This window comes from Microchirus variegatus (genome assembly GCF_963457635.1).
Source record: "Microchirus variegatus genome assembly, chromosome: 18".
In the NCBI taxonomy this organism is placed as follows: Eukaryota; Metazoa; Chordata; class Actinopteri; order Pleuronectiformes; family Soleidae; genus Microchirus; species Microchirus variegatus.
This window is the reverse complement of record NC_139819.1, coordinates 18,067,029-18,094,375: the sequence shown is the minus strand read 5'-3', so window position 1 is coordinate 18,094,375 and position 27,347 is coordinate 18,067,029. Positions and strand designations below refer to the sequence as shown.

General features: G+C 41.9%; 1 protein-coding gene across 1 annotated transcript in view; it reads right to left on the bottom strand.

Moving 5' to 3' along the window:
- Nucleotides 1-367: 367 nt before the first annotated feature.
- camsap1b (calmodulin regulated spectrin-associated protein 1b) overlaps nt 368-27,347 on the bottom strand; it is a 43,605-nt gene continuing 16,625 nt past the window's right edge. Inside the window, exons 3-18 of the mRNA XM_083905493.1 lie at nt 24,152-24,414; nt 19,689-19,850; nt 18,299-18,379; nt 17,988-18,020; nt 11,517-11,655; nt 11,132-11,271; nt 10,929-11,025; nt 10,389-10,545; nt 7,726-7,896; nt 4,814-7,103; nt 3,270-3,406; nt 2,967-3,181; nt 2,452-2,554; nt 2,217-2,329; nt 1,920-2,038; nt 368-836 (exon numbers count right to left, since the gene is read on the bottom strand). Of these exons, the coding sequence (XP_083761619.1) occupies nt 540-836; nt 1,920-2,038; nt 2,217-2,329; nt 2,452-2,554; nt 2,967-3,181; nt 3,270-3,406; nt 4,814-7,103; nt 7,726-7,896; nt 10,389-10,545; nt 10,929-11,025; nt 11,132-11,271; nt 11,517-11,655; nt 17,988-18,020; nt 18,299-18,379; nt 19,689-19,850; nt 24,152-24,414 (4,517 nt within the window). The 3' untranslated portion in view covers nt 368-539. The remainder of the gene's footprint in view (nt 837-1,919; nt 2,039-2,216; nt 2,330-2,451; nt 2,555-2,966; nt 3,182-3,269; nt 3,407-4,813; nt 7,104-7,725; nt 7,897-10,388; nt 10,546-10,928; nt 11,026-11,131; nt 11,272-11,516; nt 11,656-17,987; nt 18,021-18,298; nt 18,380-19,688; nt 19,851-24,151; nt 24,415-27,347) is intronic.

Sequence of the window (27,347 nt, the reverse complement as noted above, 5' to 3'; positions counted from 1 at the left end):
ACTCTCCGTCATGACAGTGTTGAACTAATAAATACTTCATGTAAAAATTAAAACATCCACCACTTATGAACCAGAGAGAAAGAACTCAAAACGCCACATGTTCGAGTCGTGGTTGTTGTAGAAAATAGAGCCAGACCAGACAATGTCTGAACAGACCGCACTGAGATCACAGAGAGAAGAAGCACATTCAATCCACGTTCCTCTTTTTGTTGCAAGCACCAGACCCTCAGACCACCTGTGACTGACACACACACCCACACACACCCACACCCACACCCACACCCACACCCACACACACACACACACACACACACACACACACACACACACACACACACACACACACACACACACACACACACCTCCTTTGTTGTCCATTTTGACCTACACATCACCACATGTTGGTAGATGTGGACGCTCCTGAGTAGGTTTTCCAGAGCGAGCGTGGCGGTAAACGTGGCGATGAGCAGTTGATGTGGGACACAAGCAAGATGAGTAAAGGATGATTTGTCTGACAGAGGGTTGACCAGTCCTTCCTGCTATTTTACACTCTTCTTTGGCACAGTGCCTCTCTTGGGCTGCCACAGGTGGTTGTGGATGGTAATGGCATCCACGCTCACCGACACAGTCTTGGCAGGTATGACAGTAAACTGCTTTCGGTCCGAGCTGTACTTGTACAGCTTGTCAATCATCTTCTTGCTGATGCTCTTGGGTCCGGTGCCCGTCAGCTTCTGGATCTCCTCGGTGTCGGGGAAGTACGAGTAGAGGGCTCTGAACTGACAGCCGCCGTCACGGAACAGGATCATCAGGTGGTTGGACTCGCACTTCTCCAGCTCCTGGTTATCAAAGAAGTAGAAGACAGTTGTCTATCATAGCGGTTGTATGACAAGGAATCACGTAAACAGCAGTGATTGAAATGCAGGGAAATCCAGAGAGTGAATAAGAGGGAAACAACTTTTCTGGTCCCAAAACATGTTGGATACAGATCATTACATGCAGCCCTCGTCGACGAGCACCAACTATTTGGTCAGCTGTTTGAGTGGCTAATCTGAGCTAATATTTCAGGTGAGGACACCCGACGTGGTCGTCCTGGGCTGCTATGATTACATGAGGCCTGTTGTTCTGCCAAATTGTTATGGTGGTGAAATTGACATTCAGTTCATGCCAAATGCACACTCCCTCAAAAACATGCACTAACTTGGGTTTCACTCACTGTTGATCACACATGAAGCAGCTGCTATGTCGATCATGCAAATATTTCACAATAAAAGCCGTTTAAAAATGTATGGATTCAAAGAAGTGACAGTAAAGTTAATTTACTTTGAAACAAACAGGAAGAATTGGATTTGTGGCATATGCTACTTTGAAATGGGAATGACAGATGATTTTCTCTGTCTATGTTGAGGTGAAACAAAACAAAATGATTTAAGATTCAGCGATGCACACAAGCTGCATCCCGTGTGGCTCCAGTTTGCTACTGAGTGTTGTGACTTGGTCATTTACAGCTCATAATTGGTCTGCATTTCCTGGACGTCTGGTGCATTAAAGGCAGGAAAAGCTGCTCCAGTTGATAAACGAACGCTCCATCAAAACGTGGCAGTTATTAACGAAGCCTAGATTACAGGTCACTAAATGACAATGTTATTAGTGATTTATGGAAACAGGTCTGGGTCTGGATAGAACGGTGGATCTTGGTCCAGAGCAAAATCAGAGTCTGCCATTTAGTGACTCCTTATCCAGGCTTTGCATTCTGAAAACAATTCTTCTGCTTGGATAAATAGCTACAAAGAGTCAAAGATTTAAAAATGTCTGTGTCCAGTCCACAAAAGAACAAAAATAAATCAAAACATTAGTTTGCATAACTGAAATGAATATGTAAAGAAAACAACAAATATTTGTGTTTCCTGAAGACGACTAACCTCTAAGATCTGGTTCTTCTGCGGCTCGTTGACCTTGCCAGCCAGGCAGCAGTGTGAGATTGCATTGTGGATGATCGGCTTGTTTGACTTGGCGCTGGGCTCCTTAAAGAGTTTGGGACCTAAAGAGGGAAAACCACCTTAATTCGAGGTACACATCACACAACAGGCGCCGTGGCAGATAACTGCAATTTAATTATTAATATCATAATATAATATTATTATTGTTTCCTTAAACATGAAGGTGAATCCCGATCTTTTCATCAATGCTGAGAATAGCGTGTGATTCTACCCACTGACCTGTATATTCTGCCATGGATGTGATTGAAGATGCAGTGGAGCCGTTGTCCCAGTCTCTCTCAGCGGTTCGACTGTTGGTACGACTGCCGGGAAATGACTCCACAGAGTCACAGCTGGAAGACACCATGAAAACAGGATTGATTTAAACACTAGTCTCAAGAATAAAAAACGCTTACAAAATATTATTTAAATACAAGCACACAAATAAACATTTAAAAAGCACTGTGCAGTTTACCGCTGGGAGCTAGCTCCTCCAGAGTTGACGCTGTCGGCCTCGTTGGTTGCAGCGGAGGCCAGAGATAGACTGGAGCCTGATTGGGCAGTGCTCAGGTTTTCAGCTGTGAAATATACAATAAGTGTTCAAGTCAATAAACACATCAGGAGTGTGCTGGTTTGTAAGCGTGTTGACAACTAAGTAAAATTCAACTTCATACGACCGAGAAAACTGCAAAAGACATGTCAAGATCCAGTGCTAAAACGCTACACCGTTCAAAAGTTTGGGGTCTATACAATTTTTTTGTGTTTTCCATTAAAAGTCACACTTTTATTCATTAAAAGAGTTGCAAAATTGGGCTGAATACATGCAGGTAGAAGTACATCAGCAAATCAATTCGATGTAATGTTTGGCTGTTATTTATGACAATAGTGTGAGGGCTACCAGAGTGGTAGTCCAACAACTTTGTTAACAAAACCAAATACTGACAGATGGAGTATTGGGTTAACGTCAAACTGGTCATAGAACAATCTTACGTGTTGAAGAGCACTTGGAGAAATTGTCGCTGGAGGATTCTTCTCTGAACACAGTCTTTGTTCTGTGTTTCGGTTTGGGTTTTGGGGTTTTCGGCTTCACCAGTCCCTGCTCCTCAAACATCTCCTGCTGCTTCCGCCGCAGATACTCCTGCTTTATTATCTCCCGACGCGTCTTCTCCTCCTCTTTGCGAAGGCGCTCCTCCTCAGCCTTCCGTCTGAAGCAGTTAAACACCTGGTTATTAGCATCTTATTTTGTTGAATAGCATTTCTAATCCAAATATTTAAGCATGACAACTTGGTTACCTAGCTTCATCTCGTTTCAGCTCAGATTCAGCTTCCAGTTGATGTTTACGAAGACGAGCCTCCTCAGCCTTCTTCTGCTGTTTCAGCAAGAATGCTGCTCTTTTCTTAGCAAGCTCATCCTCGGCCTTCTGCTCATCCTATAACATGGGAATCGGGGATTAAAACTAACTTTTTTCACCACCGTCCCGGAAACGTCCCGAAAAACATTTTGAACCGTCCCGAATCGTCCTGAATCGTCCCGAAAATCTTTTTTTACATTTTGAGTTGTTACTTACTTGTAATATAATAAAAACACAATACATTATGTTGATAATAAATAATATATTTATTTCCAGACTAGATTTGTTGTGTTGTAGATGACAACCAACACACTCAGTCACAGAACTGTGGTCTACCGGACCTAATGCCACTACTCCACCATTTAGTGACTGCATTTAGTGGGTTGTAGTCGTCATGAGAAGGGCCATGCATTGAGATTTGCATGAGGCTGTTTAGGGCTGTCAAAATTACTCAAAAATGACTTTTGAAAAAACACAAATATTCGAATATCTGTATTTGTGCATGATATCAATGACGCGCATCTGGTGTGTGCTGCATCCGCTGCATCTGGGGGCTTTAAATCAGCCAGACTGTCAGGTGATGACAGCATGACGTCAATAACAGGACGAACTAATACAACCAGACATAACTACTTGTAGATGTAGTTTATTTAAGTTTAAACATATTTCACAACATATTACCTACACAAAAATAAGTATGACCAAGAGCGCATATATCTCTCTCTCTCTCTGTGCACACTGGTTTAGAGACTTTCCAGCGTTTAACAGGTGATGTTCCACAGTGTACTTGCTCTGTTTCGACCGCCGAATTATCGGTGCATCCTTATATAACATCTTTATTGACAAGAACGATGTAACCGTAATAAAGACACACTTGATAATGTGACTTGGGTTTCAATCGGCACCTGGACATGTTGCGCTGCGCTGATTACATGGGGGCGCATGCGCTCTTGTTCCCCGGTATAGAAAAAGCCGTGGTGTATAAAAAATCTATTTTAAATAAATAAACAAGCAACGCTAAGCCTGGCGGGGCTTCATTCAGTGATTGAAACAAACATGTCAACATTAATGAAATGTTTACATGCAGTGCGGGCGCGCAAAGCAGACAGCAGCGCTGCGGCTCGAGCGGCGCACAGTGATAGAGGAGCAGTTTCTGCGTCTCACTGAACAACACAAACATGAGCACGCAGCCATTTACCTTTTTCACATAAGTATTTCACACCGATCACGAACCCGTTCTGGTTTACAGAAAGTGTTGAAAACTTTAACAGAAAAATTTAGTCAGTCAAAATTCTCTTTCGTCCCGTGGTCGTCCCGAAAGAGAATATTGATCATCCCGATGACGATTAATGACGTCCCCGGGACGACGGGACGGTGTTAATTTTAATCCCTGATGGGAATGAATCAAATGTAAACCAATTCATCTTTTATGAAGCTACAATACATATATAATAATAAGTCGGGGAATAATCAAAACTGCATTACCTTGAAGAAGAAGCCCATAACTGATTTCTGCTCTCCATCACCTGCTTCTGTTGTTGCGTCCGCAGCGACCTCATCATCAGTAGCATTCAGCTCAGACAGATCAACCTCGATCAGGTGGGTTTTGCTGCGCTGCACCGCCTCTGATGAGATATTCTCTGAAGTGTCTGAAGAATTGAGCTCAGGCTCTCTCATGGTGCTGGACATGCATTTGTCCAAGACCACTTCTGGGGAAACCAGTGCCGTCAGGTCCACTCGAGTTGGCAAACGCATATTTGCCTCGTCATGAAGGTGGAAGGTGGGGCTCCGAATGTGGCTGGAGCCATGCATATCGACGGTCTCTCTTGTGGTAAGGTTTCTAGGGCTGTCGGGCTGCTCGGTCCTGGGGGACCTGCCCCCACCTAAATGCCTTAGATGTGGTAGCGACTCTGACCCACTGTAGGTGGGGGTGAGGGTCCTGGATGTGTGTCTGCCTTGTTCCTTGGCTATTTTCAGCTCTGATGGTTTGGATCTGGAGCTCCGGCCTGAGCTCAGCTTGGGGGGCTTCCTGGTGGGGGCAGTGTTAGTGCTAGAGAGGTGCTCCACATAATGAAAACTTGCACTTGACTTAGAGTCACATTTCTTTTCACCAGTGGGAGGAGGTGGAGTTGCAGCAGGTGGGGACTGTACATTCTGTTTCATCAACATTTCTTGCTGCACTGACAGCTGCATCATCTGCTGCTGGATGCTACCGATGGCGTCGTTCAGCAGCTCAATGGAGCGGCTACACTCGTTCAGGTCCAACTCTTCTTCTAAATAGAAGCTTCCACTGTTTACTTTCTTGTCTGCTTCTAAGGCACCAGGCACTGTGGTTGCTGCCACCTCTTTTGCCCCTCTCAAGGCATCAGCACATACATCATCTTTACTTCTTGGTCCCTTTTCGCCATTGAGCTCATCTTTAGGAATGTCAGCTTTAAGTGGGTTGGGTAAAGTTTCACTCCTGCCTCCACCTTTCTTAACAATGTGCAGGAAAGCTGCCTTTCCAAGCTTCTGCCTCTGCCTTGCTGACAGCACCTCCATCTTCTTCTTTTGGTGCTCAATGGCCCGCCGCTTCTCCTCCAACTGCATACGTAGCTGGACAAGTTCAGAAGACAGAACGTTACCACCACCATCACCTGTACGGATGCATCCTCCCAAAGGTGACGAGGGGCTCTGATCTCTTTTCATCCTCCAGGAGGAAGCCAGCGGCCCACTGCTCTCTGATCCATCTGGGGTGGTCCTTTGTGAGCTAGAGGCACTGGAGCGTAGGTCATGGTTGCTGCCAAAGCGCTGCTGCTGGTATTTGCGCTCTGCGAACGAGGTCATGCGCACACTACCGCTGGCCATGCTGCTGGCCTGGGAGTGAGTGCTGAGACAAGGGCTGGAGCGACCACTGCCACCATTTATGTCTTTGTCCTCATGCTCTTTCACATTCATATCCTCTTGTAGTTTGGCTGATTCCTCTTCTTCATCCTCTTCATTGAGGTCTTTCCTAGGCCAACTAGGGTCTTTAGTGGTAACTGCTTCATCCAAATCCTCTTCCTCCTCATCCAGGTCTTCCAGCTCAGTGTCCACACCCTGACCAGACTTTGGTTCTTCAGCATCTGAATGCAGGTAGAAAACACCTGCTGACTCTCTGGACAGGAGGTCCATACCGTCTGTGGAAGCGAGCCTGAAACCTGTCTGGCCTTGTGTAGGCTCCTCTGACGAGTCGGTCTCCTCAGCTGGAGGGGTAAATGTTTGGTTTAAGTTGATGGGCGTTTTCCTACGAACGGCTGATGTAGCTCCATCTCCTCGTCGTAATGAGCCCCGTCCTGACGATTGTGGCCCCTCACCATACTCTTCCTCCTTGTTAAGGCATACAGACTTTTCTTTAGCCGTTTTGAGCACGGCAGGCATCAGTGGTTCTAGGTAAAAGCTATCTGTTGCAGGTTTGGACTGTGTGGAAGGTTTAGGTCCTACAGTGGCAGCTGCTGGTGTCCCATCAACCTGTTTTTGTATGGTGGTACAATCAGTCCTTGCAACAGCCAACAGAGATTCATCCTCATCTTCAATGTTGACATTACTCAATAGGCTGTGGCCGTTGACTTTGCGCACCACACCTTGTGAAGGCTGGTGGACAGAAGTCTGGTGTTTGGGTGTGATGTTGGTTATGTTGGACGCCAGGCTGTCCTTACTTATAGACCGAGCCAGACTAATATTGTCACCAGAGGCGATGTCTGCATCACTGTCTGTGGCTGCATGCAACATGAAGGGGCTCAGGGTGGACAGCGGTCTACAGAGACAGAGACATTTTTGTCAGTATAATTAAAAAAAACAAAAAACACAACAAGTTTCTTCCAGCATAAGGCAAGTTAAATTCAAGATATTTTATGATCTTTTTTAATGCGACTTATATAATAAATTATTATAATAAATTTAAGACCAATTTTACAACAAAAATGAAAAGAAAAACATTGATTAGTTAGGGATCGGGACAATCAAAATTTATTTTAATGTACAGAATTTGAATATCTGCTTAATGTTTTGTTGGTTACACTACTCTGACCTGCATGATATTACAGCAAGAGGTGTAAATAAAATAATATATATACACATATATCCATACAAACACATATTTAATTACATTAATTATGTTAGATAAACAAATCATAAATGTTTTCCCAAGACTTTTGTAAGAACGATTTGAAATAATACCAAATAAGGCCTTGTTTTTAGATGAATGAATTAAATATCCACTGTAACTCTGTTTTTGCACACACCTGACAGCTACAGGTATTAGCTGCATTAGAAAATTAGTGCATTGGAAAAATAATAATAATTAAAAAACAAATTGAACTTTTTAGGCAGCTTTTCTTTTAGATTTATAAATGCATGTGTGCTACTATGCTCCATACCTCTGCCTCTTCTCAGGCCATGCAGCGACAGAGGCTCTGGGTTGTCCATCCATTTGAGTCAAAGAGTTTGAACGGAATCGCAAACCTGGAGTGTCTTCTCCTTGCTGCATCTGCTGCCTCTGTCGTAGGGGTAGAAGTGGGTGGGAAGGACTGAAGGTTGGACCCCCTTTACTAAAACCAAAAAGAACAGCAGACAATACAAAGTCATTTGGAACACTAATTTATGTAGAATGAAATACCGTCATCAGAATAATGCAAGCGAAGCAGTCACACAAATCATTTGTTAGCTCAGGGCAGTATGAAGGTCACACCCAAACAAAGGGCTGCAACTTCTGCCAATCAAATGCAGTTCACATCTTGCATCTTGTTTTTATAGTGAGGAAAAGATTTTGTAGCAGCCCTAGCTGCAACAAAATCATTTAGGAATTGACTAAATTATTAAATGAATTTGCAACTCTTAATACAATAATGAAATTATTTGTACCTTGTAAAATATACGGTTTTTTTTTGTGTTCTGGTTTGTTTACTCCGAAACAACGTTGTTCATTCCTATAAACAGAGTCAGTGTTTCCTCTACCATGTGTTTTTTGTAGCAGCACTTGTTTTATCTCAGGTCAGTGCGTCTTTGACGTGTGTTTTTCCCCCTCCAGCATGCAAAGGCACACAAACAGAGTAGAAGAGGTAGAGTGAAAGGTATTTACAGTTAGGTCCATAAACATTGGGACATTGACACAATTCTCTTTATTTTGGCTCTATACACCACTACAATGGATTTGACAGGAAACGAAAAAGATGTGCTCCAACGGCACACTTTCAACTTTAATTTGAGGGTTTTTACATCCAAATCAGGTGAACGGTGTAGGAATTACAACACTTTATGTATGTGCCTCCCACTTTTTAGGGGACCAAAAGTAATAGAATAATTGACTGAAAAGCTATTTCATGGACGGGTGGGTGGGCTGTTCCCTTATTATTTCATCTTCAATTAAGCAGGTAAAAGTTCTAGAGTTGATTCCAGGAGTGACATTTGCATTTGGAATCTGTTGCTGTTAACTTTCTATATGAGATCCAAGGGACTGTCACTGTCAGTGAAGCAAGCCATCATTAGGCTGAAAAATCGAAACAAACCCATCAGAGAAATAGCAAAAACATTACGTGTGGCCAAATCAACGGTTTGGAACATTCTTAAAAAGAAAGAATGCACCGGCGAGCTCAGCAACACCAAAGGACCTGGAAGACCACAGAAAACCACTGTGGTGGACGACAGAATAATTATTTCCCTGGTGAAGATTGTTGACTTTGTGTTTCAAAGTCAACAATCAAAAGAAGACTTCACCAGAGTTAATACAGAGGGTTCACCACAAGATGTAAACCATTGGTGAGCCTCAAAAGCAGGAAGATGAGATTAGAATTTGCCAAACAACACCTAAAAAAGCTGTTATAATTCTGGAAGAACATCCTCTGGACAGATGAGACCAAGATCAACTTGTACCACGGTGATGGGAAGAGAAGAGTGTGGAGAAGGAAAGGAACTGCTCATGATCCACAACATACCACCTCATCAGTGAAGCATGGTGGTGGTAGTGTCATGGCGTGGGCATGTATGGCTGCCAATGGAACTGGTTCCCTTGTATTTATTGGTGATGTAACTGCTGACAAAAGCAGCAGGATGAATTCTGAAGTGTTTCCAGCAATACTATCTGCTCATATTCAGCCAAATGCTTCAGAGCTCATTGGATGGCGTTTTTAAGGCAAATAAATGTAATGTTATGCAATGGCCAAGTCAATCACCTGACCTGAATCTGATTGAGCATGCATTTCACTTGCTGAAGACCAAACTGAAGGGAAAATGCCCCAAGAACAAGCAGGAACTGAGGACCGTTACAGCAGAGGCCTGACAGAGTATCACCAGGGATGAAACCCAGTGTCTGGTGATGTCTATGCCTTCCAGACTTCAGGCTGTAATTGACTGCAAAGGATTTTCAACCAAGTATTAAACAATGAAAGTTTGTTTTATGATTGTTTAGTTTGTCCCATTACCTTTGGTCCCCTAAAAAGTGGGAGGCACATATAGAAAGTGTTGTAATTCCTACACCGTTCACTTGATTTGGATGTAAATCCCCTCAAATTAAAGCTGGATCTTGTTCGTTTCATTTCAAATCCATTGTAGTGGTGTATAGAGCCAAAATAAAGAGAATTATGTCGATGTACCAATATTCATGGACCTAACCGAGGTCAAGAGTATGTTGCATGTACCCCTAAACTTAAGATAAACTAACCTTAACATGAAAACCAGGCTGCAATATCAGCGTTTGTAAATCTGGTAACATCCAGCTGTGTTTTAATGTAACCCTAATATAATTACCTGATCAATTTTTATGGAACAAACAATTCATCAGTTAACTGAAAAAACTATCGACAGATAAATCAACAAAGAAAAGAAAACAGTCGCAGCCTTCAAGCACACACTCATACATGTAAAGCTTAGCTTTACTTGGTGCATATCATAATAGTTTGGTGCAGACGAGAAAGGTGAAAGACACATGAAATGAATGATGCGACAGAATTAAGTGCATATTTACTTAACCTTAAACAGTAACTGTAACTGGTTAGCAGATAGGATCGTGAGGTGGAATGAGAAGGAAAAGTGAGAGAAGACTTACAGGGGGTCAGAGTCGTCAGGGTGCAGGAAGTACCTGTTACAGACTTCAGGGCTGCTCTGGTTATCGGCCACACTAGGACTAACCAGGAAGCTGCGCTTGGTGGCATTGGAGATGGGCACTGATGGTCGTGCACTCTTGGGCTGAGCTGCAGCTCGTGCTGAGGAAAGGACAAAGATGATGATCACCTCAGACAGACAGTGGCTAAGGACTGTTGTCACTAATGCAGTGAAACCAGGGGTAAACGATTGCAATTACATGCAATTGTGTGCAAATCAAAGAGACAAGACAGCAATGTGTATTTGAAATGCAATATCTGCGGGTCCAATTTGTGATAAATGTCTTAATCAATCATCACCAGATATTACTTCTCCAGTAACTTGAGACAAGGATTGTCATGGTTAAGAAATGTCCAATGCAGCTGATGAGAATAATGTAACATCACAGTGTGCAGCATTACCACATGCAGATGTGATTCAGTCAGTCTTTCACCAATGTGATACTTTCATCCTGTATGCGAGGAAGTGGCACCATGATGCTTACCATCTTTTAACTCCTGCAGATCTCTGGGCTGGACAAACTCTGGCTTGACGGTCTCAAACCACCAGAAGAGCTCAGCGATAAAAACCATGACATTGTGCTACAAGGAATAGGTAACATGGTTAAAAAAAGGCTTGAATCCAGACATTTAACTTGTACTAGTGAGTTACTTTATTTTCAAATACATAATTTTTTAGTTTACAAACCTTTAGCACGAGTGGCGAGTAAAGCATATCCTCTGTTGTCAAGTAGAAACTTTTATTCAGATACTCATTGGCGAACTCTCTAACCAGCTGAATGTTGTACAGGCTATCATTAACAGAGGGGACTTCCTTCAGGCGAATATCTGATCAGACAGGCAGAGAAGAGGTCACATTAGTACACGTTCAATGATCTGATGGTGAGACATATCACAGACACAGAACTGAACCAATAAGCCATGTGAAGGTGCCATAAATGTGTTACACATGGACAGAGGTTCTGGATATTAACTTCATTGTCAGGAAAGATAGACTGATGATATTCAAATTCTTTGAGGGCAACTGATAATTAGTTTTGTGAAGCTAATAAACATGACAGTGCACAGCATACCCTCCAGCTTCATGATGTCTGAGCAGTAGTAGTGGACCACAGTGAGCAGTGCAGCTCCATCACAAACATCCCTCATCAGGTCCTCCACTAAAGGGAAGGCCAGATGTTGGCCTGAGGCATGCTCCCGACGATACCTCACCTAACCAGCAGGGAGAGAGGATGGCAGTTAAGAATTAAGAAGGGAGAAAAAGTAAAGCTACAAAGAAAAACACACACATCCCGACATGGTAGGACGATTAATGCGCCAGCCAATTCATTTAAGCATCAAATCAAGATTCTCTCCAGGCGTTTCAAAAGCTCAAGGTGAAACTCCTCTTCAACTAATCCAGCATCAGGTTTAATGACATTCATCATAAGATGCTGCCGAGTTGAGCAACACTATTATTTTATTATATTGTTATTACCAATTTAAAAGGGAGAACCAATGAGACACATTGAAGGTGAGGATGTTGGAGCAGTGATGTGAACACAGTTGGTGGTCAAAGAGAAGGTGACCTGGAGTGGAGCCCAGTCAACACGAGCAGGGTGACACAGCTGACTGACTAAAAGCATATTTATTAGTGCTGGGCGCGATAGTTGTGGTTAACGGCGTCAACTGACGCATGTTAATGCATGACGCGTTTCCATGACGACTCACCAGAAAAACATGTTTACGTGACTCCGGATTGTTAAAATGAGTCTCTAAAGTAACGCTTAACTTTAAAAACAGAGGTACACATATGTAGTACACAGATACACTGGTTATTTGTAGTGCTTCTCTTTTCATTTAATAAACAGACCGCTCCAGTTCGATAGTAGGCGCGCTAACAGCGCTAAAGGAGCTAATGCAGCTAACTGGTAAACGGTGCCTGGACTCCGGTGTCACAGCACGTAAACATAACGTCACACACGTCTTTTTCCGTTAACATGCTTTAACCTAGTGCCCAGCACTAATATTTAACAAACTGGGGTAATCACTGGCCCACTTAAGCTGGTACAGATAATTGCTCACACCAAATATTATACCAACAATTATATGCATCTGTTAAGTATGATGGACATGTCCAGTGCTCATTTCAGCTTCCAACATGTTGTGATCCTAATAAAACAAGGCTGCTGCTTGAAAAAGCCACATGCTTTGCCCACCAGGCTGCAGAAAACGCTCTCTATGATGACACAGATTTAGATATAAAGAAACATGGTGCATTTGCAGAGTGCAGAATCTGTCACAGAGGAAGTTTATGGTTTATTAACCTCTGTTTCAGTACTATTAGATGCATCTGAAAAGTAGTGATCCACAAAGGATAGCATCATGGCTGTAGCTGCACTATAATAATGCTTCTGCAGGATGCTGGAAAAACCTCTCCCCATGTAATGATTAATCAACTCGACAATCTCTGTGCCACTAAAAGCATATTTAACATAGTTGTTAAAAAACAACACTAAAATCTTATGCAAACTCATACAACAGCTGAGCCATCAATTGTAAATTTGAGAGTCATCACCACTTGGGTTCACCTAAAAACAAGATATGCTTGATTAAACTTTAATAGATCTAATTTCAAGTGTGCTTTGAACCAATGGTGTGGCTGGAATAGCTGCCACATCATCTTAGGTTGATGCACGCGTGGTAATGTTTTAAAGCGGACCTAGACCCGAAGTTCCAATTAACGCTGTTTTTTAGTGTGTATCTGCGTCATTACCTTGTTTACCAAGCCCTAAAGGTTCAAAACAAGCAGTTCAGCCATTGCTGAGAACGCTGTGTTTTATTGTAATCTCAGGCTCAGTGAGATCTCTGAAAAAACCCGGTCCTGTTACGTAAACAGCGGTTCTCCTGAACAGCAGATCGTGCTGCTCCGGGCACTAGTCCGGGTACATCCGGTTGCGTACATTGAACCGCAGAAGAAGAATAACGTGCGTTGTGGAGGTGTTTCACGAGCGACAGTGTCATCTGACCGTGAGTCTGACTCTGGGTCAAAGTCATAAAAGGGACTCCGGCGGGGAGTCGTGAAGAAGTTATTTTTAAACATTGTTAAAACAATGTTTTGATAATGAGTAGCAGTGCATCCACCGTTCCACAGGGGGGAGCTGCGCTTCTGAGAGTGGGTGTGCTGCATAGGTCACTTCCGGGTATTGGCCAATCACAAGACAGATCGGAAAGGCTCTACGCTGGCTGGCCAATCACAACACACTCTGTCTTCTGGGGGTGATTTATGTCTGAAATATTGCGGCCGACTAGAGAAAGAGAAAAGAGAGATTTCTATCAGCTCGTTTACAGCAACTAGGAGGTTTTCGACCATAAAAACAAGTTAATGTATGTAAGTAGACCTCCATAACTAACATATGTGACCCGCCACGGACCAAGCAGGAACAAGTCGGCAAAGCGCAAAACGAGAAAAAACTGGAAAAAGTTTTTTTTTTCAAAATTCAGGGATTTCCGTTTTTTTCAAAATTACACAAGTTGAAGTTTTGAAGAAGCCACTACATGCTTTAAATCACAGTATTGTGGGTCTTAAAACCATAAACTTTGTGTTTGAATAAAGGTTGTTTTATCGCTGTGAATCGCTCCTAGTTTGTAATATAGTCCATGGTCTGGAAAATATTGAACTCTCCTTTACACACTTGGATATATTTTATTTGAAGTATGTATCTATCTTTCACCTTTCTTGTTTCTCATTTTTATTCAAGTGCTTTTTGTAACAGAAGAATTTCCCTCTGGGGATCAATAAAGTAAATTCTGATTCTTATCAGTCCACTGAAGTACTTACAGCAAATAACACTACATTGACATGAACTACATTCATTCCTTTTTTTTTTTTCAAACTGCTACACTGTTTCTGTCCTGTGGGCTAACATATATCAGATGTCACTGACAGCTAGACTGGGTGGGGGGTTGTGACCATGTTAATGTGATGCAAATGAGCAGCCATTGGCCTGGCTCCTCAAGTTGGTCAAGATCTTTCAGGCTGAATTTCTCCCTAAAGCAGTTTGAGGAGTGCCTACATTCAAATGGTCACCTCTTCTTCAAAAATGATCAGATGGACATGTGTTTGACATTGTTGGAAAGCTTAGAAATCACGCTTTCTGAATCTGTAAATAACTCCAAATGTCCCAAAGTAGACTTGTGAACGCTTTTGCCATGGCTGGACACATTATGTGCAACAGGACCACTCTATGGGAGCTTTAATGGCTGTAGCCATGCACATTGACAGATATGAGAGCGAGTTAAAAGAGAAAATTAGAACAGAAAATCCCCACGAAAACCTCTAGCAACAGTGTTATCGAAGAAGACACTTGAAGCAGTGCCATCCCGAGAACACACAATGCATGGTGCAATTAAGCACAGTGGGAAATAACAGATTTAAGTGGCTGAAAAAAGTAATTGACCCTTGTTACCAACTCCCTGGTCGTAAATATTTCTCTCAGACACTTCCCTTGGTTTATAGGGCCTGCAGAGAGAGAATTGACGAAGAGAGCCATCACCAAGAAGATTCTATCACCAGTGTTGGGAGTAACGGCGTTTAAATATAACGGCGTGATTTTTTCAGCAACGGAGTAAACTAATAAATTACTTTTCCTATCGTTGCAACGCCGTTACCGAGAATGTCAAGTGAGTTACTATAATTTGGTTGAATGAAGCGCAGCGGTGTCTGGCTTTCTGACAGCCACACATCAACTACAGGGAGAGAGCAGGGGTGGAGATGATTGATGACCACAGTAGGGACACAAAAACCGGCATATGAACCCGGCTAACATAAACTCTGGCTTGGAGGAGTGTGATTTTCACTGTTTTGCACAGTACTGTTCTCCTCAGCGAGCAGGTGTTTTAAAACGGTGATGGCTGTGATTACGTCGGCTAAAGGTTGCGGAGCTGAACTTCCTGGTTAACTCCTGGTCAATCATACTTTCCTGATAGCTGGCTGTAAACTGTGGAATGGATTTCCTCAACAGAGTCGTGCATCATTACTCCGCGTCTCATTTAGACACGCCTCAGTTCAGGAAACCCATTCCACTTTTTGCAGCCAGCTAGCAGAGCAGTCAGGGAATCACTTGAGGAGACTTTTCAGCAGACACACACACACAGACGGATCTGATCCGTGAATTATGTCTGTATCGGAACCCGATACCGATACTGGATCAAATCGGCCCCATCCCTAGCCAAGTCCACAGGTTAATTCCTTGCATGGCTCTGCCACATATACTATTAAACTGATCATGTACAGGACAGAAAAGGCAAGCAGCAAAACTACATTGAGATCAAAATAAACACCATTTAATAACTACTTCAATACGTCTAAAAAAATATACCAGCTGATGAAACAAACCCTAGGCAGAAGCTCTATTACGGACAGAGGAAACACTAACACTATACGACTTCAGTGAGCTCCAGCATGCTGTGAGCCAGCTCGTGCACAACATCAGTTTGACACACAAACATAAAACATACAAAAGCAGAGATGCTGACAGAAGAGACAACGGGAACAGAAGGGACAAGTGTGAGAGCCGATTAGAGCGACTGGAGGCTGAATAGCAAAGCAGGTCAGTGAAAGGTGACAAGGGATGGGACTGCAAAGCAAAGGAGAGGTGTAGGCATGGATTTGCAGTCAACTAAAATTAATTCTCCTATCTTCTTGCCCTCACCATAAAATGCCTTATGGGTCTTTTAATATCAAATGCTACCACCACCACCCACTCTTGTGCAAGTTTGGCAGTAGGTTGATTCATGTCTATTTACAGATTGGCTTTCATAACATTTTATTTAGTTTAAATTTCAACGTAAGCAATTTTGGGTCATTTGCATCCCACGATTCACATAACCAAAAACTTCATTTTCAATAAAGACCAGGGGCCTCATGTACGAAGGTTGCGTACGCACAAAAACGTGGCGTACGTCCTTTTCCACGCTCACGTTCAGATGTATGAAACGTGAAATGACCGTGGAAATGTGCGGTGCCCACGCCAACTTCATGGCTGGCGTACGCCCGTTTCTACAGCTATTGTTCCTTTGGCGACACTTAGTGGTGATGCTGGGAAACTGTTAATAATGTGAAAATATGTAGTCATCAGAGTGATGTGCACATCAGAGACACTTATGAACAATCTGAAGTGAGCGAGTATTTAGGGAACGCGAGGATTTACTTGCAAACAATGATAATTGGCTCATAAGCCGATGCGGTCAGGAGTGTGCCAGCCATCACACTCCCATACAATGCTGTTGAACAGGCCAACATTAAAGCGCAATTTTCAGCGAGAGCCGGTTTCCCTAATGTAATCGGAGCTATTGACTGCACACACATCGCTATAAAAGCGCCGTCACAGAATGTGTTTACGTTAATAGGAAACATTTTCATTCCATCAATGTTCAAATCATATGTGATGCGCAAATTGAACAGGCTGGAACAGTGCGCGATGGGTGGCTTCTGGGTGAGTAAATAGTTAATTATTTTAATTGTCCCGTATGATGGAAACCAGCGCCAACAACCAAATACTAACCCTAAAAATGGTCCCATATTATGCAAAATCAACATTTTAATAATTTAAATCCTTATATTTGGGACTCTGGAGGCCCTATCAGTCAGCAAAGTGTGAAAAAAGAAGACTCAATCATGTTTTTGTGGTCCTCCTCAGTCTAAGTACAGTAGATAAAACATGCGATGACTTCCGCACTCATTGGGACGTCACAGTGCGCTAAATTCCTGGAATTGTTGTCTCGTGGAGCTCCGCGAGCTCCCTAAAAAACGCAAGAGCGCTGGCGAGGGCAACAGTATCCAAAAACCGGAAGTCTGTGAAAAATGCCTGCTAGAGCCTGCTGTTAGCTCCCAGTAGCCTCTGTGGTGGATGTCATTTCCTGTCCCTTAAGTTTTGTTTTACTTTTTCTTTTTCTTTCTTTTTTTTTTTAAGGTGGACCTTTAAGGTGGACTTAAAGAGATACTACTAAACAGATCCGTCTGAACAGGGCTGTTTTGGCATGGGGATTGAACTGCTGTGTTGCTTCATCCTTATAGTATTTTGACCAAAGCATGTCACAGACATGTTAATTTGGACAACAGGGAACTAGGTTGACTTGGAGAGATAGGGTATAATATGGGACCTTTAACTTTTATTGTAAAAGGTGTATAATAAGAAAAGCAAAACTAGCCAAAATGTTCCAACTTTCCTAATACTGTTCTCACACTATGGTTTAAAACTTAAGGAAGAACACACTTGCACAACAAATCCATGTTGCCTACTTGAGCTTGAAATGAAATACCACACTTTTGAATACTTGACAAAGGTCAGAAAAGTCTTTCACCAGGCTGACATTATTTGCCACTAGGCGTAAAAAAAATATATCCATCAGCTTTCTCTTCCCCTTGCAGACACACTGGCAGCACAGAATGAGCTTAAATGAGCTGTGTTGAAGTGTGCGCACACATCAGCACAGAAATATGCGTGGTGGGAGAGGGGAAGAAAATGGGGTTATGGGGGTGGGAGGGCTGGCATCCAACTTACAGGGACTAGCTTCCAATACCATTTGGAGGGAGACTATCCAGTTTGCAGGGATAAGAGAGGGGCGGGAGGTACAGGTGAGGAACAGGAGCAGAAAGTTTAACAGATCAGGTCACAGAAAAAAAAGGTTTGGATCTGTTTCCAGTTTAAACAGAAAAAGACAGCAGTGTCAGTGCCATTAGCGAAAAATTAATATTTTAGGTAGAGATGATGGCTACATGAATGTTTCTAATGAAATTCAAATTATTAAGTCTTTTAACAACCACATATGGCCTTTTGAGGATCTGGACCTGTAAATACATAGGTTTCTTTACCTTTTGGTGGCTGGGGGACTCCAGAGGATGGTGCTTGACTTTGTGTTCCCTTTCTGCAATCTCTCTCATCTTCATGTTCACCTGAAGAAGAAGCAATGACACATTCAGTTCATATAGATGTCCTCAAGAAACAAGCAGAGAAACCAGGTTAAATAGATTATCCAACAGCCTGTTTATATGTTCTGTAGATATCTGGCCACAATAAATGTGTGTGCAATACAGCAGGCCATTAATCCAGTATCTCATTCAACTCAGAGAAATTAAGCAGATGTGCCCTATAATTAAAATGTACAAAACAAACAAGCCAATTTTAAATGAGATGAAGGATGGGTGCTCTGATAATGGATTCAATAAAAGATCAAAAAGCAAATGAAACTCATGATTAGAGCTGTAAGTTACGATTATTTTCATAATCAATTCATCTGTCAATTATTTTCTCGATTAACCGAGTACTTATTTGGACCCAAACCTTGAAATACTAATGACCTCAGATGAAAATTATTCTGTTTTAAAGATTTCTTTGTCAAATGGAGCAATGAAGCCAGAATAAATTCACATTTAAGAAGCCCAAAAATCAGAATGTTTGTTTTCATTATTAAAAAAAAAAAAAAAAAAAAACTCTAAAAACAAATGATGTTTTCTTCTTTGTTATCACCATTTGTGGTTAAAGCACCTCTAAACAGGCAACTACTAACATTCACATTAAAGCAGAGTTTGGCAACACAAATTCATTTGCATTTTTGGCAGATTTGTGTCGTAAAAAGCCAATTATGGAAAATAATTACCCATGTACACGCACACAAACTCATCCTACATTTCAATAAGGACTCTAGTGGAGGAAATGTCCTTCTAATATTCCACTTACTAAGGAATGATCATCTTAGTCAGTAATAGAAAATGTAAAAATAAATCTAATGTAACCCTCTCAATGATAGGATATTCTGCATTAGTCATTACATTCTAGATGCTTTTGAAAAATAATATTTTCTGATATTTTGTGGACTTCAAAATGTATAGATTAATCAACATTAGAAAAAACTACATTTATTAACGATCAGTAACAGACCGTTTCCATTTCAATGACAGTTATGTTGCGGGACATCATATGATGATTCATGGAGACATTGCGTCATGGTTTTCACTGCTTCGGGCATTTGACCCTTTTAAAGATGACTGCATGTGAGCCTGAGCGTTTGGAGTGCATACAACAGATCTGCACTGCTATCTGCAGACTTGTCTCTGAGCACCATTGACATACAGGCCTCAAGAACACAAGTGTTCCACTGTGAATTGTGATGCCAATGTGAAAGCTTTTTATGAAAAATGGCGCAGCCTGAAAAATGAGCATGAAGCATGACCATCATGACCAGATGGATATTGTTGTTCGAACCTTGTTGATCCAGAAGACCATAGCATCCTCTATGTCAAAGGGCAGCTCTTTGGAGGCACTGAAGGTTGAGAAACACTTGACTGAAGCCACCACTTTCTCGATACTGATCATCTCCACTGTGTAGGCCATCATCAGAGCATCGATCATGGGCATGTGAGCACTCTGGGTGAGTGAGAAAGAAAAACACAGGACAATCAATTTCACTTATTTCACTGCATGTAAACTAAGGATTTTCTTGGACGACCTTTGGTCATCATTTGAGGCCATTATTTCACTGCTACAAAGCGGTGCTCAGCGGGACGACAATTCCAAGAATGTCTCATTGTGACGTAACAATGAGCGCGGAAGTCAACATCGAGTGTTTTATCTCCTGTACTTAGACGGACCACAAGAACATGAGTGAGTCATTATTTTTCACACTTCCTCTACTCATAGGGTCTCCAGAGTCCCAAATGTATTAATGATTAAAAAGTTGAATTTGCATAATATGTCTCCTATTATACATATTATATATATATAATAATATTGGCAATCATAAAAATAACAAAGCCCCTTTAACATGCTTTGTGTCAGGTCGCTTACACCCAGACCAGTGTGGATTATATTGTGAGCCTAATGCAGAGGACATTAACAAGTCTTCAGATAGGTACCAATGCTAGTTTCCATAGCAGAAGAAAAAGATTAAGAAGATGGCCAAGATCAAGTGAACTAATTAGTGTTCATTCTATCCCCTCGGTTAAACTGTGAGACATCAGATCCCATTGCCAGGGACAATGGCTGTGACGTGGTGCTGCCATTTCCAGTGATGACCTACAGGATGTTCAGTGCATACCAGGAGCATTAGAACATATTTTAAAGCTGATCTGTGACAATATTGTTGTGGTGATGGTGACAACGGAAAGGGATCAGGAGAGTCAAAGCAACGGTTTCCTTCATAAGACAAAACCTCTTTGTCAACAGTTTGACTTACTCGAATACAATCAACAGTGAAATGTTGCATTAGGAGCATCTAAAATTTGTGAGTATTTTTGACAATAATATTGTGAGTGATGTGTTGTGAGAAAAACCATACTGAAGAAACTATTAACGCAATAGTTGAAGTCACTACTACGAGAGCTGAATAAAAACAATGTAAAATACAAAATGGCAACAAAGAGAAGACAAGCAGGGGTCTGTTTCACAAAGGTTCAACAAACTCTCATTCTAACCCTGAACTCTGAGTTGATCTACTCTGAGATAGGAAACTCTGAGTTTTCGGTTTCAGAACAGCCGATTTGAGTTAGTTTGTTCAACTCGGAGTAGTTTCACCTCGAGTTAAGCGCGTGCACCACAAGTATAAAAAGACAACATGAATGGAGCCCCGTTTCGACGAGTCACCATGACAACGGGGAAGCAGAGGGCGACGTTCTTCACCTCAGTGGAGTTGTAAATCTTAATGCGCTCATACGGTGAGTTTGAGAAAGTTTTTTAGAAGGAAGTGTAACACCGCTGCAGCAGTAAAAGAAGGGGAGACGGCGATAGAGAACATTGCTGTTGATGCGGAAGTTTAAATGTCGTCCTTTGCACAATCACAATAATATTATGTGGGGAAACTGCTTGAGTGGTAGACTTTTAATTTATTTCATTTAGTTGTAATCCCGAGGGGGAGAAGCGCAGTTGGCAGAAGTTTAATATGAAACATAAAAACATTGTTCAAACAGGTAAGACCTCGGTATAATCTCATGGGATTACCTCATTTTGATCAGGTTTTACATTGTAAAGTAAATATTAAGTGGCTGTTTGACTGTACCGTTGTTTTATCCCCAACATAATGTTGTTTTCACACACATGAATGACTTCTCATTTATATCATGTTCAAGTGCTCTGCATCTCCGACGTTCTATAAAAAACTCCCATTTGTAAAAAAAAATGTAAAATGTAAATGTAAGGACGGATTAGGTTGTGGATGTAAATGATGAACTGTGATGTGAAATGGTACTGCTCAAAAAGATAAGTGTCTGGAAATCTATGCGCGGTCTAATAATCATCTCCTGAGAAATATTGAATTCTCTGCGCTGTAATGCTGCACCTTCATCCACGGGATCACTGTCAAAAGCACATGAAATGGTAGTGAAAATAGTCTCCACCTAATATAACTTCTAATGTAGACGGCAGAACTATACTACGCCAAAACTCTGCTGACTGAATGAATGAGTAATTCAAATACCGTGTGTGTCTGAAAGAGGGCGGAGACAGAGAGAAACTCAAGGTTAGTTGAAGAAAACCTGCCAGTGAACAGGTTAGGTCCACGGCGTATGTTGCCAGGGTAACTGATTCAGAGTTAAGCTGAACTGGCTTTTTGAAACCCGAAAAACCAGAGTTTTCCTCATTTCAGGGTTAACAGACTCAGAGTTTTCACTAAACCTGCTTTCTGAAACAGGCCTCAGGATCATTGTACAATAAACACATTACAAATCTTAATCTCAGCCTGAGCTCGCATGAAATCATCAAATAGATAATTTGAATGAATAATAAGGCTCCACTCAAATCAATCTGAAACTCTAAACATGCCATACACCCTCTTTTTATACAGTTTATAATATCAAACTATTGCAGTGGTAATGATGTGCATATCCACAAGTTTTTCAAGCCACCCTACACAACAGAGGTTTCCCAGTGACAAATGCCTGTGGTTTGAAATGGCTGCACTGCTGGGTGGAAATAAAAGCATGAGCTACGTTCACTGATTTCACTGTGGTAAGATAATAAATCAGAAGCAGGAACAGCTTTACAGGTAATATGCAAGGCTGTTGTAGCTACTGGCCTTGTTTCCTTCTTCTCTCACAGGCAGTCTGCGCTACAACAGTCAGACTGGTCAGGTTCTGTTTTTCTTATAGTGCTTGTGTTTCAACAGTGCCTGAACTGGCATTTAAAATTTGACCACCTCAAATGTGCCAAACCTCAGATGAGCCAAATCTATCACATGAGGCACCACCACAATTTCATGTATTAAATCAAAGTAGAATCGGTGGTAGAACATTTAGCTACCAGGCTCCTCTCCTGTGGAACAACTCCCACTTTCAGTCAGACAGTCTAACTGACTCTGACTCAGTCTGGTAGGTAACCTGAAAACCTACCTCTTTAACATAGCCTATAGTCAAACTAGATCAGGTATGTCTTGATTAGAATAGTCTATCTTATGCAGCCATAGGTTTAGACTGCTGAGGGAATTTCCCATCATGCACTTAGAATGAGCACACAGACTTTGCACGAGCCGCACTTTCTCTACCCCGTCCTCAATTTCTCAACCCTCACCACTTACCCGATGTCCCCCCATGACACGTAGCCCATAAATCCACATGTAGCACATCTCTAACTGATTCTTAATTTCTTTATCGTTATATCGTATCGCTACAGCCTGCCATACATTTCCAACAACAACAACACAAGTAATGAATTATAATGCCCTGCTGCTGCAATCACACTTATTAGCAGCAACATGGTTTTCTCTGCGAGTCACAGCCTGAGCAGAGTCGCCGCTGAACGCGGTGCCAGTTTCCACTGTGTCGTGGACTACCGCCGGGACACAGTCCGGGACACAGTCCGAGACACAATGGAAACTGGCACTGTGTTCAGCGGTAGCACTGTTGTGTAGGAACCGTGACGTTTTGGCACCAAGAGTACCATGCAACACTAAATGTTTTAATCACAGCCCTACATTGTAGCAGCACAGCACAGGGGAGAAGTGGGTGTGATGCAGGTAGCTGCGCCGGAGTCAGGTCAAACCAACCAATAGAAACTCTTCTCCCATCCACTAGCGTAGGCCCCACCCATCAAGTGCTGTTGAATTTGCAACCAAAACTTTTGTAGTTGCAAACAAAGAGGACTGATTTGCAAACAAAATTTTTTAACTTGAAAGCAAAGAGGACTGATTTATAAGCAAAATGGTTGTATGTTTTTACTTACAAACATTAGTTTTGATTGAATTTGAAGAAATATATTCTCTCATATTTTTTTTTCAATTGCAACCTGTTCTGTTTCGATCTCAAATTAATTTTTTTTCATTGCAACTTATTGTTTTTTGCTCTCAAATCTCTTTTTTGGTTTCAAATCTATTCTGTTTGATTGAATAATAAAGGAACAAAACTCTCTCCATACCATCCCTATTCCACACACAGCCAGCCTGCATCGCTGTATGGCAGAAACATGATGAAATGACTTTCAGTAACCAGTAACTTGCAAAACCATGCAGGTAATAAGCAGCGATACACAACCCAACTAAAACTTGTGCTGTGATTCAGGTGAGCTGAAATACTGGAATCAGGATTCAGCACCCACCCATAGCTACAAGTCACATTTTGTAAAAGCTACAGAGTATAAAAATTTCAGTATTTAAATTCACCCCGAGTATGTTGATGACCATATTAGTGTACAATGAAAATGCTGATTTACAACAAAAGCCATTGTTGAGGACAACCACTCACCATTTTGATGGGTACACAGGCCAGGTCCCCCTCTGTGACGCGGGTATCGTCACTGTCCACGACATAAATACCTTTACGGGACAGAGACTGGATGACGGACAGGTGGGACTGTAGAGACGCTGCCTGCTCCGTCTTGAGAATGAGGGTGCAGACTCGGCAGTAAAGCTCACATGACAGCAGTAGGCGGATGACAGGTGGCTTTATGTGTTCCTGCTCATACTGATCCGTGTAGAATGGATCCCTCAGGTCATCTGGAATATGGTCTGCAAAAGAAGAAAGAGTACTTTTTTTTTTTTTAACTGTAACTTGAACTGAAGACAAGATACATAGCAGGGTTTCCCCCAGTGTATTATAAGCCTGGTGGCCTTAGCGTTGCTTGTTTATTTATTTAAAATAGATTTTTTTATACACCACAGATTTTTCTATACCGGGGAACAAGAGCGCATGTGCCCCCATGTAATCAGCACAGCGCACGATTGTCCAGGTGCCGATTGAAACCCAAGTCACACTATCAAGTGCGTCATTATTACGGTTACATCGTTCTTGTCAATAAAGATGTTATATTTAGGGATGCACCGATAATTCGGTGGTCGAAACACAGCGAGTACACTGTGGAACAGCAACCATTAAACGCTGGAAAAATCTCTGCGCAAAAGCGAAACTTGGCTGCGTGCAGCACAGATTATGAACTCCCCGCGACATTCACTTCGCACCTGAGAACATTCTCTCTCTTTGAGCAGTTAACTAAAGACATCAGCTCATCTGATGCATCCGTTATTCCCTTAATTACAGCGTTAAATATTCTTCTTTCACAAAGATTAAGACCACGGAGGGAAAACGATGAAAAGTGCGTCTGTCACCAGCGTTTTACTCATACTGCTCGGATCACCTGCACTTCATCGCGACTATACTCCATCATCGTCATAAAGATCATTATTTTTATGTGGGGATAAAAGACGTAGAGAAATTATCCAGGCTGCTTTGGAAGAGACCGCTTGGAGATGCAGGAGCGCAGAGTGATGAACGGCACAGGAGAGGGAGAAGAGAACAGCGCAGGGGAGGTGCGCAGAAATAAAAGGGCTGTTTGTTTGCACCAGATGAGGCAGATGAGGGGGCACAACCACTTTTATATTTATGTTGCTTTATTTTACTTTTAAATGTAACCATTGCATGTTTTGTTTTAAGATACACTGGCCGATTACTTAATGGATATTTAACTTATGTGAAAAAAATGAATATTATTTATTACATTTCAAGAGTGTCTTTTTGTGAAACTCTATAGCTGGTGTTTAAGTATTGTTAATAACTGTCTTGCAATAACACATAATAGTCATAATTAAACATTTCCTGTGAACTTTTAATTATTATTATTATTTTTACAAAAACGCTGTGGGCCGCCGCTGGGCCCGAGAGATACCACCGTGCTTAGCAGGTTTTCTGGGGAAAACCCTGCATAGCCTGTTATTTTTTTTAATCAACTTATTGGCACAACTCTCAAAAGCTTTTGACATAGCGAGAGAGAATGAAACCCAAATATCGAGGTGTGAATTTGAATTTGAACTATTTATTCTCCAAGTCAGCTTCAGTTTACGTGGGGCAAATATAGACATTTGAAACTGTAAGTAGCAGCTTCTTGCCTAAAGAGTGCAGGGGGAAAATGATCCTTTCTCAGCCAAGGCTAAAAATCAAAAAGGAAGCTCTGACCTAAACAAGAGATTCTATTGCACTGGATGTGAAGTCATTCTCAAAAACCAAAGCCTTTAATGGGCATGGGATGAAAGAGCACTTGACTTGAGGCATGCACAAAACCAATGTATTCTGCAAGGTGAAGCACACATAACTACTTGAAAATAAGTTAAGTTAAACAGTAATTGTGTAATTGAAAATCATAATGTTAATGACTTCATCCACTGGCTACAGGTTTGTTTTAGAATTGATTTTAAACTCTTATTGTTTGTTTTTTACGCCATTAATGGCCAGGCTCCCTCCTACCCGTCAGAGATTTTAACTGTTCTCGATCATGGCAGAGCCCTCCGTTCTTCTGGCCAGCTCCTGTTAGAGGTCCCGAGGTCCAGGCGTAAACAGTGGGGCGATCGCTCTTTTGCTGTTGCAGCTCCCAGGCTGTGGAACAGACTGCCCTCTGAGATTCGCACCACTACTGACCTCAGCCTTTTTAAATCGAAGCTGAAGACACACTTTTTTAGATTGGCTTTTAACTCTGACTTGGGTAGTCCTTCTCTCAGGTGTACTTATTTTACCGGTTTTCTACTTTATGCACTTTTAGAAGGCCTCTAACACCCTGCAGCACTAGTAGCACTTTCTGTTTTTATGTATTGTTTTTACATATTGTTTTTATGTTTTTATGTGTTATTTTATTGATTTTATGTAAAGCACTTTGGCTACCGTCTGGCTATTGTAAAGTGCTATACAAATAAAACTTGATTGATTGATCCCACAGACCCAGATGCAATCTAGCAGCTGCCCCCACCCTCTTACCACCACAGGCCAGGTAGATGAAATGTACTTAGTGGGCTGGGAGGAGCATGAGGACAAACAACAACGGGTGAGGCCGATCCGATCCAGTATCGAGTTCTGATACAGACTTAATTCACAAGTTATTCCCCGACTGCTCTGCTAGCTGGCTGCAAAAAGTGGAATGGATTTCCTGAACAAAGGTGTGTCTTAATAAAATGTGGAGTAATGATGCACGCCTCTGCCTTCAGGAAATCCATTCCAGTTTACAGCCAGCTAGCAGACGAGCATTATTGACCAAGAGTTAGGATAATCAGCTCCGCAACCTCCTGCAGCCGACGTAATACTAGGGGTGGGAATCTCTTGGCACCTCACGATTCGATTACGATTCAGAGGTCCCTCTCCTGCGCCTTTCGTTGCTCCTGCGTCTCCAAGCGCTCATTTGATTTTGATTTTATCTAAAGCAGACTGGATCATTTCTCTACGTGTTTTATCCCCAAATAAGAATAATGATCTTTATGACGAGGATGGAGTACAGTCGTGATGAAGTGCAGGTGATCTGAGTGAAACTGAGTGGTGACAGACTCTGAAGAGCAGAGCGCACTTTTCATCGTATTCACTCCGTGGTCTTAATCTTTGTGAAAGAAGACGCTTTAACGCTGTAATTAAGGGAATAACAGATGCATCAGATGAGCTGATGTCTTTAGTTAACTGCTCAAAGAGA